Consider the following 18794-nt stretch of genomic DNA (forward strand, 5'->3'; position numbering starts at 1 on the left):
CACAGAGGGCTACAGATTGCCTCTGAATGAGGGTGACCCTCTTCTCGCCAGGCCTAAAAGGTGACTAAGATTTGCAGTTACAAACAATATTGAGAAACAGCAAGTGGGCTGCCTTCAGGATCCCAGCCACTCAAGATTAGGCATTCTGGAAAAAAAAAAAAAAAGGGCGGGGGGGGGAGAAGCAGATGCCAGAAGAAATGCATTTGTTAACAAGTCAGCTGAAATTTTATTGCCAGGAAACTGCCTGATCACCATAACGTTTCCCTCTATAACCCTAGAACAACAGGTTTCCTGAATATCACAGCTTGATATCAGCAATCGGCTGAAGTCGTTACAACATCCTTCAGGCCTTCCTTTTGACCAAGGCCAGGGAGCCACCGGCAGTGTCAGGCCATTTGGTTGCCAGCAACGCCAGGGATAAAGCAGGCGCTTCCTCCTCGGCCTCCTGAGCAAGCCTCGAGTGCCTGTGCCCGGGCGTGGGTGCACGGCTGAACGAAGCGCACAACCGCAGGCAAGCAATGCATCTGCCACCAGGTGTCACCAGAAGGCCATTACCGCTGCGGAGACCCAGCCCAGCCTCTGGATTTCCTGCAGGCAGGGCAGGGATGATTACAGCACCCTTACTGCCCCTACAGTTACACACGGTCGTTCCTTTCTGTTACTACGAGCTGAAAATTAGTTTAAAAAAAGAAGGTTCCCTGTACTCTACTGGCATCACTGTGCATTCCAGGTTCACTTACATGGCATATGGGCTAATTAACCTCTCCAGAGAGAGGGTTAACTTCACATCAGTCACAAACTGAAACTCAGAATCTCGGATTAAGGATTTTAACACTGGTGGAAATACTGTCAGTATACATAAAATGACCTTTCACATTTCCCTAACACTAGGATTTCTTCCGCCACCACTTGCTGCCTGGCATCACTGTAGGATGAACTTACGCTATGCATTCCATCACCATTTTTAGATCTGTTGCTCTCTTTAAACAATTATATAATTCATACTAAATAATTTTTCAGCTACAGGCCATGAAAAGCATTTGACTTACGCAAATTATTTCAACCACCAAAAAAGTTAGTAAAGATTTTACAAAAAACTCAAATTCATACTATTTGAAAGGCATCAAATCCACACCTACAAGGTGTACTGCATTAAGACAGTTTCCTACAGCCTCTTCTGAAAAAAACACAGCACAAGCGCATATGTTCAAATGGAGCAGAAGATGTGTTAGCGCAGCCGATTCTCCTGCAGACATCTGCCTGCCCCCACCTCCTTCAGCAGGATTTACTTCTGATCCGCAAAGCCAGTACGACCCTCAGCTGGAAGAAACGTCCTTAGCAGCATTTAGTGTCCGACATACTGTTAGCTTCCCATTTCAAAATAATAACTACTAATTAGGTGATCTATATCCTTCTGAAGGCATCCAGACCCCCTATAGAATTAAAAGCCTTCACTTCAATACAGTGCTTAGCAGGGAAACGTTGTCATTTCTATCCTGCCTAATTTTGATTAAGATAATGAAAAGGACTGTAGGCACTCTGCAGCCATTGTGAGAAATGCTATTGCTTGCAAACATTTTAGGTGAAAAAAATATCACAATCCCAAACAAATTGTTTTCCTCAAATCCAATGGTTTGCAGCTACCACTTCTGCAGTCACCACCAGAGTATATTACAATAAATTTGTAACTAACAAACCAAAGCTGATCTGAGATGTGAAATCATCTTTCCAGCAGCAATAAAGAATACGCACCTTTTGAAACAGTACCTGCAAAAAGCATTGGGGTTTTTAAGTTCAGCGAACTGGATGTAGGAAACTGAGTCAAACTGACAGCTTGCTTAATGAAACATTATTAAATATTAAGAAAAACAGACAGCGAAGTGTGCAAAGCCAATGTTCATCTACCTTTGCAATTTATGAGGGAGAAAAAAGTACAGCCTAGCAAGTATTGTGATGAAGACTAGTCATCAACCTTAAGATTTCCCCCTCAGATTACTAAGCAAGCAGGACATAGGTGGCAAATATTAGCCACCTTTCACAAATTCCTAAATACACTTAAAAAGTTAATTTCATGGAGGAGATGAGCATCCAAAGAAAATACATTCCTTTCATTACTATTACAAGTTTGATAAAATAACATGCAATTGAGCACTGCTGGATATTTAGACCACAGACACAAGTCAGAACTCGTTTAAAGCTCTGTGTAAGGTCCCCCTGTGATTACTTTTCTTCTTCTGCATAAGGAGAGCAAGTACAGCCAAAGCGATGCAGCATAACCCGCAGTAAGGTAGCTGGCCTCCATGATCACAGAGGTTCTGCTCATACATTGCTTTAAGACATTCAAGCTTCCTCCTTCAGAGACAAAAAAATTAAATCTGCCTGGTGTGGCCAATTAGAACAGAGGGTCACAATTTCGACTGTTTAACATTTATACAATTCAGAAAGTCGTGCCTGCTTTGTTGCAAGTCAGTATTTTGCTTACTATCAAATTTCTTTCCAGAGATAGATCTAGAAAGTACAAATTTAGCATTTCAGCTTAAGTAGTAGCCATAGATATAAGAAGTTGTTACTGAAAATATGTCTTGAGCCTTGACTAAATAGAGATACAGAGGAAAATTGATGAAAACAGTTTTAAAGAAGTTTTATTTAAATTTTTTTAATCTCCTAAATGCAACTAAAATGCCCATTTTTTCCAAAGGTAAACAAACTAGAAGTTACTTCAGCTCTGAAGAGCAACATCTAGAGGGAGTGATGAAATCAATTCCATAAATATTTCCAAGATTTTTGGCTGTACTCCATTTAAACAAGTCCTAACTTTTTACTTAAAGTCAAGGTTAAGCTAAAAGTATGTTCTCAAATTTACCCTGCAGTTAGGGTTTTTCTGCTCTTAAAAAAAAAAAAATTCCAAGCATGGCAATGATTTGAAAGTTGAACTCTTAACACCCAGTAAGGATACTTACTATAAACAATAATCCAAACACTGGAAAAATATCTGTGATATCCTGTGGTGCACTGCTGCAGCTATGACCTCATAGCTCTCAGGTGGCACAAAATGAACACGCTTCTACATACACGAAATGTCAAGGCACATAGGGACCGCCGCCTCCCTGCCTCTGCTACAGCTGACTGCAAACAGGTCAGCCAGTTCTGACTGGTTGGGCAGCAGCTTTCAAAACCCGGTTCTGCCACCTTGCAAGACGGAGAGCCTGGACAACCATCATAAAACTGGAATCCCTTTTTCCAAGTGGAAATAAAAATGCATCTAGAAGGGATGAGCATGCTTTTGAAAGGCAGGCCTGGGAGAAAGAGAGGAAGGTGTATCACAGGACAAAAAGTCATTCCAGTTAATAACTGCAAAAACACAGTTCATAGAATGATTTGGGTTAGAAGGTACCTTAAAGATCATCTGGTTCCAACCCCCCTGCCATAAGCAGGGACACTTTCCACTAGACCAGGTTGCTCAAAGCCTCATCCAGCCTGGCCTTGAATTTGAAGTTACTCAGCATCCGCTGCCTGTCTGTGCCTACCAAATATTCAGGTGGTGAGACTGTAAAGAGCAGATACCGTACTGTTTCCTGCATTTCACAGCAGCAGCCTGGGATAACCACTGCGCAGCAGCCACCATCAACTGCTGATCAACTGCAGATACCAGCTGCTGCTCGGTAACTACAATTTGAAATAACCCATAAGCACGCATCAAAATTAGCTGCTGCAAAAATCTGTGATCATTCAGCAGCTAATGAGCACAGACAAATTTATGCAGACTCTTTTAACAGCCTGATCAACAATGTGAGAGCAGCAACTGCACCAACAGGTCATCAGTAAATCACATCGCACCTACTCCAGTCTGCAACAGAATAGGGATTTATACAGGGGTCACAAGGCTGCGACAATTTAATATCATCTTGCACACTTTGCGTAGGAGAACTGAAGGAGTAAGGACAAGTTCATTAGGTACCAGCCTTAGTAAAAAGCTAATTTACCACAACGCTCCTTTTATTCAGTATTTTGAAGTTATCAAGCGTAAACATTTGGAATGTAAGAATTAACAAAGCTGCTAGTTGATCACTTGCTTCATCCCACAGAAATTCAGGTTGTCACCAAAACTAGCAAATTCTCATCTCTGTTCCTCAATCTGACAGTAGCACTTGTGTGGCCAGCCTTCTTGCAGAGCCAATCAGCCTGAAGGGTTCCTGGCAAGGAGTTAGTTTTCGCTGGGATCAGTCCCCACGCCCTCCTGTTCAAAGTCAGCACAAGCATTAAGGCCGGTACTAGAAGGGAGCAAGGACACATACCTGAGTGGATGAAGAGGACCGCCCGCACCACATCAGCTTAAAGCGGTAATGAAAACTACACCCTTTTATTCATATTCACTTTTAACGCACTGACTAAAGCAATAGCTATGCTGCCAGTTACAAAGTACACTTCTGCAGACAAAATATTTAGTTGAATTCCAGACTGTCACACTGAATGTTGGAAAGGTACCCATTTCAGCCTTTAGGCAGGCTTTTGTCCTCATCCGAAGAGGAATGCAATTCTCAACACGTATGAGGAAATTGCTTCTTCCGAATTTTAAATTCGGGTTGATTTTTATTTATGATACATCAGTAGCTGAAGAAGCCACAACTCAACCATTTATTGGGAAAGAACATTCCAACACAGTTTTTGAACTTTTGCTTAGAAAAGAAATTATTTTAGATATTTTTAGAGAGGATTTGAGATTCAGACTGTTCATAGAAATCAGTTCTGTGCATACCTAAAGCTTCCCATTTCCCCTCACCCACCCGTAATTTTACCATTTGTTGTCTTTGACAAACGCATTGACACCAAAAGAACTATTCCCATGTGCCATGTTTGTCTGTATTCATTACAAAGTTGGAACCATAAGGTAAAAGGAAAGAAAGCGATGAACCCAAAGAAAAAAAAAAGACTTCAGCGATGCTAAGTTCCCTGCATTGTCCCATTCAACTACTTCTGTTGTTCAGTGATGGAACCACGTTTAGAACATAAATGGCAGCAGTCTCCACTCACATTATTTCATTTGTTCTCTCCAAAAACTTCTAAAGCAGCAGACTGTTTTCTTGGGACTTAGATGTCCATTTAGACACTCACCAATCCAAATTTCGAAAAGCCAGATGCAATGACTTCCTGTTACAACTCAGGTAAGAGTTTAAGCTGGTGACCTGAAGAGAAACAACCTGCAGTTTGTGAACCCAAACTCGTCTGGTTTATTGCACACTGCTGCCAACCCATATTTGAATGTAACCATGTTTTGTAACTAAGAGTAACCAAACTAACTCCACTTCTAACTACAATACAAAATCTAAAGTAATACTCTGAAATACTTGTTAGCTCTTGGAAAGGTGCCCAAAAGCATCACCTGTATTAATAGTTTAGACTCTGTATCTCAGTTTTGTCATCCAGCAAATCTGACTCAAAAGAGACAACATCACATGGCTGCAACCATTTCGATATTCAGCTATGCACTACAAGTGCTGTACGTTCCCCTCCTCACCCAGTTGTGAAAAATTGCTCAGAATTTTTAAAGTTCAAACACAGTCAGTTCTTTCCCATCATACAACTCTTGCAGTTGGTTTGATTCATATTTTATGGAGGGCTTTACAATTTGCATCCCTGGCTCCAGAGCATTCTGACCAACTATTGTAAGATTCACAACTTTTATTTTCCAGGTATTCTCCCTAGCAGGACAGCTAATGAGTCCAAAAATTTGTTCAAAGATGCCTAAACAAGTATTGTCCCTATGTACCGTGCCAGCCACCGCTACCAATACTAGCCCATGTCGAGACATGGCACATTTCAGTCCATTGGCACGCAAATTAGGGTTGAATAGAAGATATTCTTCTTTAACCAACGACAGCAGACGAAGGCTCACCATTTCTGCACCAACATATTCTTCCATACTTTTTTCTAATGTGTTGTAACAGAACTTCATTTTGACATCCTCCCAAAAATGCTGTGGTCCCCATATTTCTTCAGATTTTACTCCCAAGGGATGTTGTGAATTCAGGAGTTCAAAGAACCATTGACAGAATTCTTCTCCTAGATCATGAATGTCGTCTTGCGGTGACTTTTGTTTCTCTCCATGACTCTGCAATCAAGCACATTTTTCTTAGAACTATTTAGCCTTAACATGCAAGATTACCACTTAGAACAACATAAAAATCATGTAAATACCAAGTCTTCTTCAAGTGTTCTGAGACAGGGTGCCTGAAGAAAAACAACAAAGTAAAATCTCATTTATTTTTAAGATAGTGATTATCTTATCTAGAGAATCAGGGTACGTTCTTTGCATTACAGTTAGCATAGTCCTTCAGTTTTGTCCTGGTCTACAATTCATAAATGAAGAGCAGAATCCTGGTTCTACTGAAAAAGGTCAGGGGAAGGATTTTTGAACAAATTCCATGAGAGCAGGATTCTTGCACTGAGAGACAAAATTTCTGCTGAGTAAAAAGTGCCTGGGTTAGTAACTTCTCACTGGCCTTTACATTTCCAAAAGAAGGTTACAGAAAAACAAGGATACAGACCCAACCTGAAAAGCTCATCTCATATTAAGGCATATCAATTTACTAAAAAGTGCTTATAAACAAACAATTATGTTGACATGTTTTCCCTGTTTCATGTTGCCTTCAGTCTGTTCTTTTTGGTACCTTTTAAGCTGGTGAATTGAGTTGGTTTCTGCATCTTCATATAGCTGATAAGAACAAACAGTACTTATCGGGAAGTCACCATTTGAATATGCATATCCTGACTCCTGAAGCTGACAGAATACTTCTAATTTATGGGGGTATTCTACCTGTGTCAGTGGAACACACTAACAAAATCCACACCTACTCCAGGAAGAACTGAAACTCAAAGAATTAATGTGCTCCAGAACTTTTTCTCCACCAGATCATGTGCCTGAATTTAGCCCTGTTTGGCAGCAAGACTGCCAAAAAACATCCGAAAGATGCTTGGTCACTTTCATGAGTGATGTTTGTAGTCTTCACCACATTTCTAACAGGAAAAGAGGCCAAATCAAAGAAAACCATGTTACCTTTGCTCCTCCAAAACAGACAGAAGTCTAAATCCCAGTTACTTTTCTAATTGTACAGCTGATCACTTAAAACAGACTGAGACAGTATGACATTGAGATAGGAGGGCTTTTCACATAGTAGCATAGGCTGACTCTGGGAATAAAGGCAACTCCATTCAGCCTGTCATAAAATCCTTTGTTCAACACTGAATCTGCTGAGAAAGTATTTTTAAGTAGTAAGACAGAGTAAACATTGCTAGCAGACAGCCAAACCTTCAAGGAATAATTTGAAAAGGCTCAAAGACTGTCTTGTCTAGAAGCTCAGAGAAGAACAGACCAGTGAAAGAAAGCATGAAACTACTCAAAACACATCTCCCACCAGTTCCCCATAGGTTACAGACATGCCACTTGTGCCCTTTTTTCCTTGTTTTACAGCAAATCACACACACACCCCCCTCCCTAAAATACAACTAAGATGTAGAGGGGGATAAGAAATACTTCAAAATAATATTTAAGTCTAATGAAGGGTTGCTGAGACTGACAACAGAGTGGTGGGTATAAAGTTTTGAAGCCGAATTCACAGTAAGTATTAAAAGCAAGCATCAGTGGAGAACCAATGGTCATGTTATTAAAACCGTATCAGAAGAGGGTGAGAAACCCCTCCAAGTGTTGTGTCACTAAATATGTACTGCAAAGTAAACACTAAGATTTTTTTTAGATGCTATTATGGGTCAAGCTAAGAAAAAAATCTATTCCTTGCAGTTGAATTCTTGGTATGTCTACAACTATCTGTAGAAGGCTAGCAAAATTTAAGCACAGACGTTTAGAAAACAAGTTGCTTAGTAATGAGACGTTTAAGATAGGTTTTTAAGTTGATTATAAAACACACCTTTGGTTTAGAGGACACTCCTTTCTAAAAGACAACAATAGGATGCTCAAGTAACAGTCCTGTGAGCCTATTGAATTTGTACATATGTCGTTGGTTCACCCTCTGCTTCCTTTTACAATAGGTAAGATTTTTTTTTTACTTAAGAAAGATCATCCAAACTTTCCAACATGAAGACACATGACTGCCAACAGTCAGGAGACATTTTTCTGAACAAGAACTAAACCTACAGTTATTTTGTAGGGCTTCTCAGTATCTGCAATTTGAGAGCAAGAGTTTTAGAAGTAAATCAAATGTCAAGTTTGCTAACTTCGAAGTCTGTAAGTATTAAATTAAGTATGTGTTAAGTAAGTATTAAGTAATTAAATATTAAAAGTTTGGAGACTTTAAAACGCTGTATTTGTTTCACAACGAACTGTAATTAATTTCTAATTGTGTTACGTAGATTCATGTTACCTATTTCTTCAAAATGCTGAGTGCCACAAGCATTAAGAGGAAACAAATGCAAACAAAGATGTATGCGATAAATAAACCAGTTGAATTTCTCATTCTTTGTCAATGTGTTTTAAGTACTTTGGAGATTATAATTTAGTTACCTTCAATCATAAAACTTTGCTATGGGGTAATACTTGGGAATTGTTCTTGCAAGAGCAACGTTTTTTCCAAAGTACGCACACAAAAAATTGTTTTAAAACCAATTCTCAGCTAAATCATAATTCTCATCAATCAATCCCTGAGAGAAAGCTCAATGCAATAGGTTATCAACAGCTACAGAGCTCTAGCAGTCCAGCTGGTGGGGCTGTTGCCCACGAGGTCTGTGAAGTATACTACTTCAAAGAGCAAGGTGGCTATTTAGAACTACATGGTAAAGATCCAAGAGAAATAAAACTCTGAAAGTTCATTACACCATGAGGACTTGCTAAATGCCAAAACTTTGATCTTCAAAATAGCCTATAATTGCCAAAACACATATAGTTACACTGTATTAAGTGTTACTAATATAAAGGGAAAAAAGATGACCTGGACCTGGCACTGCTACAAACTTTACATTTCAACGATATAAAAAAATCGCTAAAATCCATTCTGCACTCTTAACTGCAAGAGGTAGGAAGGAAAACAGCTTACAGACAGTGCTACTTTGATTGCACTGTCTCTAGAGGTAGATCACGGCCACTTACAAAAAGGCAGTTTCCTCTCCATTCCCTCCCTCCCCACAACATTTCAGACCACAGTTCAACAGACATTTTCGCCCTGTGACCTACTATTGACAGCATCTCTTTGCTCTGCGCTGGGCTGTGCCCTACCAATGGTATCGCTAGCGCCTGGTATGGCTGGAGGGTGACTGGAAATCCCAGATCTATACCAAAAGTTTAAGATCCACCACAGTAAAAATGACAAGGGGCTATGCAGGTTTTCTGTACCTTTAACACTGCTTTCAGTTGTCCTTGAATCCACAGAAGTATTTGTGAATAACCTCTACTTTAGCTTACAGAAGAAGTTAAAAATTAAAAGCATGTGCAGAAGACTCCATACATTAGAGTTTAGATGCACTACTATACTTTGCCAGGGAGAGCAGACGACTGTGCTCTGCAAGGGATACATTGGCACAGACACCTTTAAATGATGTAATTTAAACAAAAAAACCAAAACAAAACAAAACCCCCAAAAAAAATAAACCAAGAGTTAAGGAGATTCAGTACCTTCCTAAATACAGATGAAGAGCCACCTTTTGGATCTAGATTAGAACATTTACACAGGTTATCCTGCAAAAGCAATGCCAAGCATCCTCAGGTCTTTCAGAAAGCAGCACTCACCTCCGCCTGTGGTTTTCTCTCCCCTGACTCTGAGGCACACGCTGTGAGCTGCCCACTCCAGTATTGCCTTACACGATCAATGAGGAGATGTTTCTCAGAGGATGGAGGCACTGCAATTCCTCGTGCTACCAAATACTTAAAAATTATTTCTCGATAGACTTTTCTGCGTTTCAAAAGTTCTTCTGCACTTTGGCTGTAAACCAAAATGGCATGAATGGCTTCTGCAAGTAAAGAAATTTAAGTTAGCAGTTGCTCCTGTCACGACTAAAACCCAAACCTATGCCATTTCTTAAACTCCTGACCAGCACCTCCAAACGCAGTACCAGGCAAGCCTAAATGAAATGCAAAGACTTAGAAGTCTGTTTGTAAACTGAAATCTGACCTAATCATATTAGACACAGAAGATACCCAAAGACTTGGGAACACGGTTAAAAAATAGGACTGTTTTTGTTGAAGTTTTTGCTACCTTGTAATCCCTAATTCCAGTATAAATGACTGCTTGGAACTTAAGTGTTATTTCAGCATGATGAATAGGATGCAACTTTTTCTTCCAAATTACGTTACTGATATTCTTCAAGTATTTTCAAGCTGTTTAGAAAGTGCTTCAAGCACAAGTGTAAAGATTCTTGCACACATTGCATTTCACCTATACTTCCTGAGATGCAGCTAGCCTTAACTTGAAAAGAAGTTCATTTAACATGAGATCATTCAGGGCTTCCTGCTTCGTGTCATCATACAGCACTCTCATTTAACCACAGCTGAGCTTGGTTTCATGCTCCCTTTGAAAAGCCCTGTGATATTTCAAAAGAAGCCATCCGCCTGTCTTCTTGGGAACAAGATCACACAGAGAAAGAAGAACCACACAAATCTGTTATGGTTCTTCTGAACATGGAATGTGAATCTTCATTTCTGCATCAAATAGCTAGTGCACCAATTTGGTCTTTTCAAAGACATTAACATTGCTATTCTGAAGGACATGCAAGTTTTCAAATGTTTCCTGTGAACAGAAAATGGATAGAAATGCAGACGGAGGAATCTCTGATTCCTCGTATGTTGAGCAAGAGTTCTAGTACCAGAAGCCTGCAGCTTTTCAGACAACACACAGTAGTTTGTGAAGGTTAGGTTTCATCTAGCTTTCTGAAGACTGATGGAAATGGAATTAAATCTCTTTTATTTCCACACTAATATAATTGCTACTCCCACGTTCATAAGAACACACCATGCACCATAACACAATGACAGTGTTTTGAAATGTAACATTCAAAAAAATTCTGTTACAAGGCTCTGTGGCAAAATCAGGAAACATAACTAACTGAAATTCACTTTTTAAGTAAATGCTGTAGCCAGTTCTCTCCTGAACTGAGGCTAGGTACTTAACATGTTACCTGTAAAAACTGTAAGTTTAAACAAGAAAAGGCTAATAACTGTAGTAAAAAAAAAAATAAAAATAAAAAAAAAAATAAATCTTTTCATTTAACCTCCAACCACTGCAAAAAGTAGGTAAAAAAAGCAAAAGAAAAATTACAGGCATAAGGCCTTTTTAAAGAATGCGTTTGGCAAATCTTACTGGGTTATATCACATAAAACACGTCCAAGATGAGTGTATTTCAGGGCAACATACTGAGCGGCCTCAGGTAACTCGCATACAAAATTGAGTTTTACGAAACAAATCTCTATATCTACAAAGCGATGGGGGATGATCACACCCGAAAGTGCTCTGTTCTACAAAGAAATAAGTTCAATATTAGACTCTTGTCTCACCCTTTCAAAACCTGAAAGGCAGTGTCGTTAATGCAAATAGCAAGAGACACTGCGGTTTCAAATACATTTTAAAACACTAACAGGGCACAGCAGGGGCACAGCAGTGCACGAAGCTCACCGGGGGCGGGGGACAGTCTAAAAGAGAAAAAGAAGTGCTTGAGCTGGTCTATAAACCTGCTCAAAGCCGCTAGCAGCCGCAAGTTCCTTGGCCAAAACAAACCCCGAGCTCCCAGCAACCAAATCCCGGTGCTGTTCGGAAGTACTCAGGCCCGCTGGAGGAAAAGGACCCCAACAGCTACAACCGAGCCAAACGCGGCCGCCCATTTCGCCACAGCCCCGCACCGCGGCAGGGCGCTGCGAAAACCCCCGGGCCGCTCCAGCCACCGGCCTACCTCGCCTCCTCCCACCCCAACCTGCCACTGGGAGCCGGCCCGGCCGAAAGCCACTGGCAGTGGAGCAGGGGGACGCGCCACCTCCGACTCGGCTGCGGCCGCGCTGCCGCCAGGCCCGGGGCCGGTCGGGGAAGGAGGGGTACAGGGGCCGGCCGGCCGCGCCCGCCGGCGGGGCAGGGGGGCGAGTTACCGGCATCCCCGCCCCGGGGCCGAGGAGCGGCCCGGCCGGGAAGGCCACCTCAGGAACCCGGGCTCCGCGCACCTTGGCGGCTCTCCGGGTGCACCAGGCGGTTGGTGACGGTGTCTGTCAGCGCGATTAGCTCCTCGGTCTCGAGAAGCTCCAGCAGGTCGCGGCAGCCCGCTTGCTCCCGCCCGCTCAGGCCCAGCGACGCCATGGCCGCAGGCCCCGCCGCTTTCCCCGCCGAAGCCGTAGCAACAGCAGCTTCCTGTACGGCGCGGCCAGCAGCCCCCGGCGCCGCCGCGCCCCGGTTGACAGGCGCCGGGTGGAAACAGCGGCTGGCACTGGGGTTCCGGCGGGGAGCCGCCGCCGGCGGGCAGTGCTGCGAGGCTGGGCGGCTGGCCTGCTCCCGGCAGCCAGGGAAACCTCCCCCGAGTTGCTTGTGGGGCGAGCCCGCCTGCCGAGGCCAGCCCGCAGCTGTCCGCCGAGAGCAAGGGCCGGGCAGGGGAGGACCCGACGGCTACAGCCCGGCCCACCGGTGGAGGAAAGCCACAAGAAAGTCAACGTAAATGTATACATTATATAAATGAAGAATTTATAATTAAGTACCACCCTTCCCTTCCACCAGATCGCGAAGCTGTCGTGATAATTTTAGTCCCCCCACCCCTTTAGCCCGTGGAGTATCGCCGGGAAGGGCTCCCACCCACAAGCAGCCTGTGGTGGCTTCCCCGTCTGGGCCGATGCCAGCCCAGCAGAGGATGCAGAGAACAGAAAGTGAACCGCCCGCAAGTGTTTACTGTAACAAGGGTTTCCCATCGCTGATGCAGAGCTCAGATATCCAGTCTTGTTACAGCCTGCCTGGAGATGGAGGACGTACACAAACAAGGCTGCCGGCAGGGTCCAGCTGTGCACACTGGCCACTGGTGGATCCTCAGGAATGGCTCAGTGCTCCTGCTGAGGTCCTGGCAGATGCTCTCGGTGGAAACAGCCTTTGGAAGTCTACTGATAGGCCTCAAGCTTTGGCAACATCTATGGCAGTCACTGTGGCTGGACTGACCGAGCTTTGGATATCTGAGACGCAGCCCCTGTGGCACTTCCACTTGTGACTGAGGGAGCTGTTGGACACCTTGGGAACTAATGCCAAGCAAGTTACACATGTCCACAAGAGTGGGAAATCTGACAGCACAGCACCTGCCCAAGGAAATGAAGTTCTATAAGCCAAAGCTGCTTTTCTACTATATGCAAGGCTTGAACCTTGTGCTCCTCCTCCACTTGGTGGTATTTTCTCTGTCAGGGGCAGAATAACCAGCGACAGTCACTTTATGAGTCAGGGAGAGAAGAGAAAAAGGAGATGGCAGAAGCTTCAGTTGAGCTAAGGGCTATAAGCTATGTGAGGGCTGGTGCTGAGAAAAATACAAGTGCAACAAGTGCTTGACCTCATTGTGGCAGAAAAAGCAAGTTCTCTCATCAAACTCATGCTTTAAGACGGACAGCATAAAAAGGCCATCTTTTGGTGCTAAAGCTGCCCATGGCTTCAAAAACAGGAAGACTGAGGTTCTGCAAGGACACGCAGACTGGCACTTGAAGACAGGAGTTAAAATTACCGGTGATGCTTTTGCACAAACAACAGAACACTTCTTTACGGTAGGCTCTGTTTGGATCTGTAGTAACAAACGCCTGCCCTCAAGATCTTGTAAACCTAAGATAGAACATCTAAATGAACAGAGAATGCATTCCTACCCCCCATATCACACATGCATTTTAGATGACTATTTCCTCTTTGAGATCAAAAATAGTGTCCCTGCAGATCTTCCAGGTTTGTCAGAAGGAAAACGAGCACATGTTCAGCTACAGTAATAGCTATTCTTTTGAGCTGTAGCAATGAATTCAAGAGAAACCAGAAACAGCTGAACCCCCATTTTTGCCCATGGATTTTAAGTCCAACTTTCAGATAAAACTTCAGTTCTAAAGCACCTGGAAAGATTCAACACAGTAACGCTTACTGTCTGCTGTGCCAAATTCCCCCTCATGGGTACATTGACTTAATATTCTTTATGCAGTTAAAGCAACATGTAACAGCTTCTATTGACAAGATCAGCCTCATGTAATATGCATAGCCTTGCCATACAGCTATTACACATTCTGTAAGACCAGTTACTTACACATTCTTCATGTAAAAGAATGACCTCCCACTACAATATGCAGTGCAGCATTCTGCATGTCTGTATTAGAGTTTACAAAGCAAAATTGGCTCATCACAAATGGGACTACCTACATGCCATCAAGTTAATTTTGCTGCTGAAATTTTGAATTTCTTAAAATTAATCCTGCAAGCTTAAAATCAGAAAATGAATCTGAGAAATATAAATGACCTTTCCTTCATTTTGCTTATGTTTCAATAAACCTGTTTAGATCTTCGGCCTTCAGGGTAATCATATCTACCTGAATATTCCAGAATTCGGGGGGGGGGGGGGGCAGGAATCAAGATGCCATTTAAAAAATCAGATTGAGATATTTGCTGTGTTTTCACTGAATACTGGGGGTGGGGGGGTGCAATTTGCCTTAAAATGGTCACATGCCCATTAATCCTGAGAGAAAAGTGCATTGTCATCGTGGAAACTGGAGAGACTTTAATATTCACAACTGATGTCTTCCCCCCCCATTTTAAACCAAGGCCAGCCCTTTTAGTAGGATTATAGCTCTGCCTTGTGAGTGCTTCTCCTTTGGAGGTGGTGATGGGAAAGGGGAAAATCTCAGAAGTAGGTTGTTGGGTTTTTTTTTTTTGTCTTTCCCATAACTCAGAATTCCCTACAGAGTTTTTATTCAAACTTTCAGCTGACTTTGATCATTGACCAGCAATGTAAAGTGGCATTCCTAAAGGGGAAGAAACAGGAAAATTATTAGCCTATATAAACAAAAGGTGGATAGAACTCTTGTAACATTAAACTGCTGTTGTAATTCAAGGAGTCACTACAAGCGATACTCTCCCTCCCCCCCTCCCTGTTCAGAATTTTATTTACTGCAAATGATATCCCTAAAACGTCAACCGTCCTCTTATTTCTGTGAGCACAGTCCAGAAGTCAGGCACCGAGACATAAAATACTGGATTTAATGATACTGATACATAGCAGTATAGCTTCAGGCAGTGCTAGACACTGCTCCAAGTCACACAGGCGTTGCTCTGACACCAACAAGACAGCATAAATATATCCAAGGTTATTTGGATTGGCAGGAACTGAACTTAACTGAAACACCAGTTACAGGCTTTTTTTTTTTTTTTTCTCTCCTTGCTTTGAAAGCCAAGCAAAATAAATGGGAAATTACTGACTACAACACAAGCAAACACAGATATAAATTTTAGTGTCATCTGCAAAGTAGCTGTTTCATAGGTGGGCAGAGTCACAAGCTCTAACAACTTAAGGATACTTACGTACATACTTAAAATGACACTGGCCATTGCATTAACTCATCTTACCACTGCCATCCTACACTAAATTTTCCAACAAATTAGCTTATAATAATGTTGATTATGCTGATAACCAAAGATGACATGTACAGCCTGAAAGAATGTATCACAAAAATGGACAACAGTAGCTAGTTACCATATGAAGCATATTCAGTTTAACTGTACCTCCCATTCCATTACGTCTCATAACCTTGAATTGACATTTTATACTTCCTACCTGCCAGCATTGATATTTTTGTTTCCTTACATAATTCTAAAAATCAGAAAAAGGTAGTTCCCAGTACGACTTTTTCAACATTCAAGTACGTACAATGTTATCTGTGTACTCCACAACCTCAAAGCTGGCATTTATCTTAAACTCGTGTAGATTATTTCTAGACAATTTGTAGACCAGCACCCTTGAGCACCTCTTTGGTCTATTGAGCTGCTTCTGATTGATAGGTGCTTCATTCACCCAGGCACCTCAGCGTCTCCTTGGGCTCAAAGCTCAATATTTGGTCCTCACAACCCAGCTGTTTAACACCAGACACCAAAATTTCCCTGTTCTGTTTACCAGCCACACTAACCTGTTGTGAAGTGGGCCACTGATGAGAAAACTTACAACACTGCATTGGGCTACCAACTTAGGGTACAGTTCTACGAAGAAATTGTTACTTCTGCCTGAAATGTTAGCAGGTCAAAGGAACTAAAACAATATCCAGGGCATAGAAGTTTACACTTGGTATGTTAATATATTTTGCAATGAATTTATCAAATGGCTTATCTGTACATTGACATTTTGATATTTTGCCTGCGACGTGCATATGCCATAGTACCAGAGATTTGAGAACCCTTACCCTTACGCCCAAACTTAATAAGTCTCTTAGGCAAGGAACTTATCAAAATCATACAAAGTAGAAAACAAAGTTAAGTTTGAAGTTACACCCAAAAAAAAAAAAAAACAATCACCATTCAAAATTTTGAAGATGACAATCAAAACCTGTGATCAAAGAACACTAAAAATTTACAGGACTGTGAATAATAAATCTAAATAATTCAGCATTTTCAGATGATAGTATTGAACCTTTTGAAGCAAAAGAAAAAAGCAGTTACATTGTCTTTATCTCTGGACTACAGCATTCAATCAAGGGGACTAAGCAAAGCAATGGAAAACCAGCGTATCACACTAGAGGTTACTATCTCTGTTAGCAGCATGATCAGAAACAAACATAAGCTCAAAAAGCTCAATAACTGAGGCTCAGCTCTATGCATTAGTGCCAACCAATCTTCCCAAGAGGTTCAGGCCAGCATTTGGTTCTTGTAACGCGGGGCCACTGAGCAACTTTAGCCATTGTATGATGGAGGAAGACAACCAACTAGAAGCAGAGGTATCTTAAAACTGCTGCATCCAGACTCATTTGTGGCCCCAAGTTCGGCTTTCAAGCCCTACACAATAGCTTCAACGTGGTTGCCCCCCAGAGGTAAACACCATACAAGCCGCTAAAATGAACACGGGTCTGCCCAATTTCTTTAAAACACCCCATACAAATTTTCCTTGCAAGTTTTACTCCTCCCAACCCCTACTACCTCCATCTCTGCCCTGCCAGCCTCATGCCACTCTCTGCATGCATGTTAAAAAACACTACAGGAGCCCTTTCTTTCTCACCAGGTCAGAATCTTCACAGGCCTGTCCTGCCCAGAGATACTGGGTGATCATTGAGCAGATTCCCGTTTTCCCTTGTGTTCTGACTGATTCCCTTTATTGGGGAGGGTTATCGTCTGAACAGTACACAATGCTTGTAAATTACGTAGCTGTACACACTAACTACAAAGTCTGGTTCCCAGTGCGCGTGGCTGACTATTTAAATAAATGTTCTTAAAACTGTCAGTGTTTTGAAGATGGTTACAGCCAGTCACACCTGAGGATTGCCTGGTGCCTAAGGCTCAAATGCTGAAGGAAGCTTTTTCTGCAGCAGGTGTGCTCTTCACACATCAGATTCATGACCAAAAAAAGCTATTCCTCTCCTTCACAGACATGTGTCCTGAATTTGGCTGGGATAGAAGTAAATTTTTTTTTTCTTGTCCCTCTTAGTAGCTCACACAGTGCTGTGCTTTGGATTCAGGATGGGATTTGGTATGAGGAATGGTGATAACATACCAAACTTTTTACCTGTTGCTAAGGAATCAAGGGCTTTTCAACTTCCCCTGCCTTCTAGTGTGAAGGTGCAACAGAAGCAGGGAGGGAGCATAGCCAGAGCAACAGACTCAAATCACCCAATGGAGTATTCCGTATCGTACAACATCATGCTCAGTATATAATGATGAGGGGGGGCCAGGGGGCTGGCACACTTTCTCTTCCAGGAGTGCTGTTTCAGGACTCTCTCCTCCAGGATTGCTAGCTGGGTCACTGGGTGGTGAGCAATTGCATTGCACACTACTTCTTTGTATACTCTTATTACTACTATTACCATTATTATTTTAAGGTTATTTCAGTTATTAAATTGTTTTTATCTCAACTTATAAGTCTCCTTACCTCTAGCCTTCCAATTTTCTCCCCCCACTCCCCAGGGAGGGGGGAGGGTGAGTGAGCAGCTGTGTGGTGTTTGGCTGCCAGCCAGGTCCAAACCACGACACCACACTTCACTCATCAGCAGTTATCTATTTGTAAAGAAATCTGTACTAATACTATGACTTTTTGAAGACTTATTTAACTAAGAGGCCCCAAACTTACCAGAGCAAGTAGTTAATTAGCTAGAAGGAAGAAAAAGGGCAGGGGGGCAGAGAGAAACAAGAGTTCTGTTTTAACTTCCTTGGTAATCCTGAGTATTCCTGGATATACTTCAACAGATTTAGTCTATTCAAATCCAGATATCCACACACCTGAAATATCAAGACCTGGCAGCTTTACACAGGTGCTGTGGGACACATACACCAAACAGAACAGGGTAAATATAAACATTGCAGCAGCATTTTCAGAGTCATTCCCCAAAAGACAAGATCAATGTCTATCAACAACAAAGACAATGTTTTATTGAACAAATCTATGTACAGTACAAAAAAGTTTTTAAAATGAAACACTACTGTTGATTTATTGCAGTTTGATGGCTCAGTTTTAATTTGTACTCTTATATAAAATGCAAAGTAAAATAATTTAACATTCAACAAGGAAGCACAAATTTCCTTTCTTGCTGAACCTGTAACAGCTTTTACAAATTAAGAGTCCCAAAATGCATACACTGCATTTAATCAGAAAGGTGTTATACAGTACCAAATAAATTAGAAAAT

At 42.0% G+C, this 18794-nt stretch overlaps 1 protein-coding gene across 1 annotated transcript; it reads right to left on the reverse strand.

Moving 5' to 3' along the window:
* Positions 1 to 4588: 4588 nt before the first annotated feature.
* On the reverse strand, positions 4589 to 12281 carry C1H3orf38 (chromosome 1 C3orf38 homolog). Its single transcript, XM_086463352.1, has 3 exons — positions 12149 to 12281; positions 9734 to 9954; positions 4589 to 6109 (listed from the first exon to the last, which is right to left on the reverse strand). Exons 1-3 carry the CDS (start codon positions 12279 to 12281, stop codon positions 5543 to 5545), a joined length of 921 nt encoding a protein of 306 aa, XP_086319478.1. The 3' UTR covers positions 4589 to 5542.
* Between the last annotated feature and the right edge of the window lie 6513 nt (positions 12282 to 18794).

The sequence above is a fragment of the Leptosomus discolor genome, chromosome 1 (genome assembly GCF_034619465.1).
Source record: "Leptosomus discolor isolate bLepDis1 chromosome 1, bLepDis1.hap2, whole genome shotgun sequence".
In the NCBI taxonomy this organism is placed as follows: domain Eukaryota; kingdom Metazoa; phylum Chordata; class Aves; order Leptosomiformes; family Leptosomidae; genus Leptosomus; species Leptosomus discolor.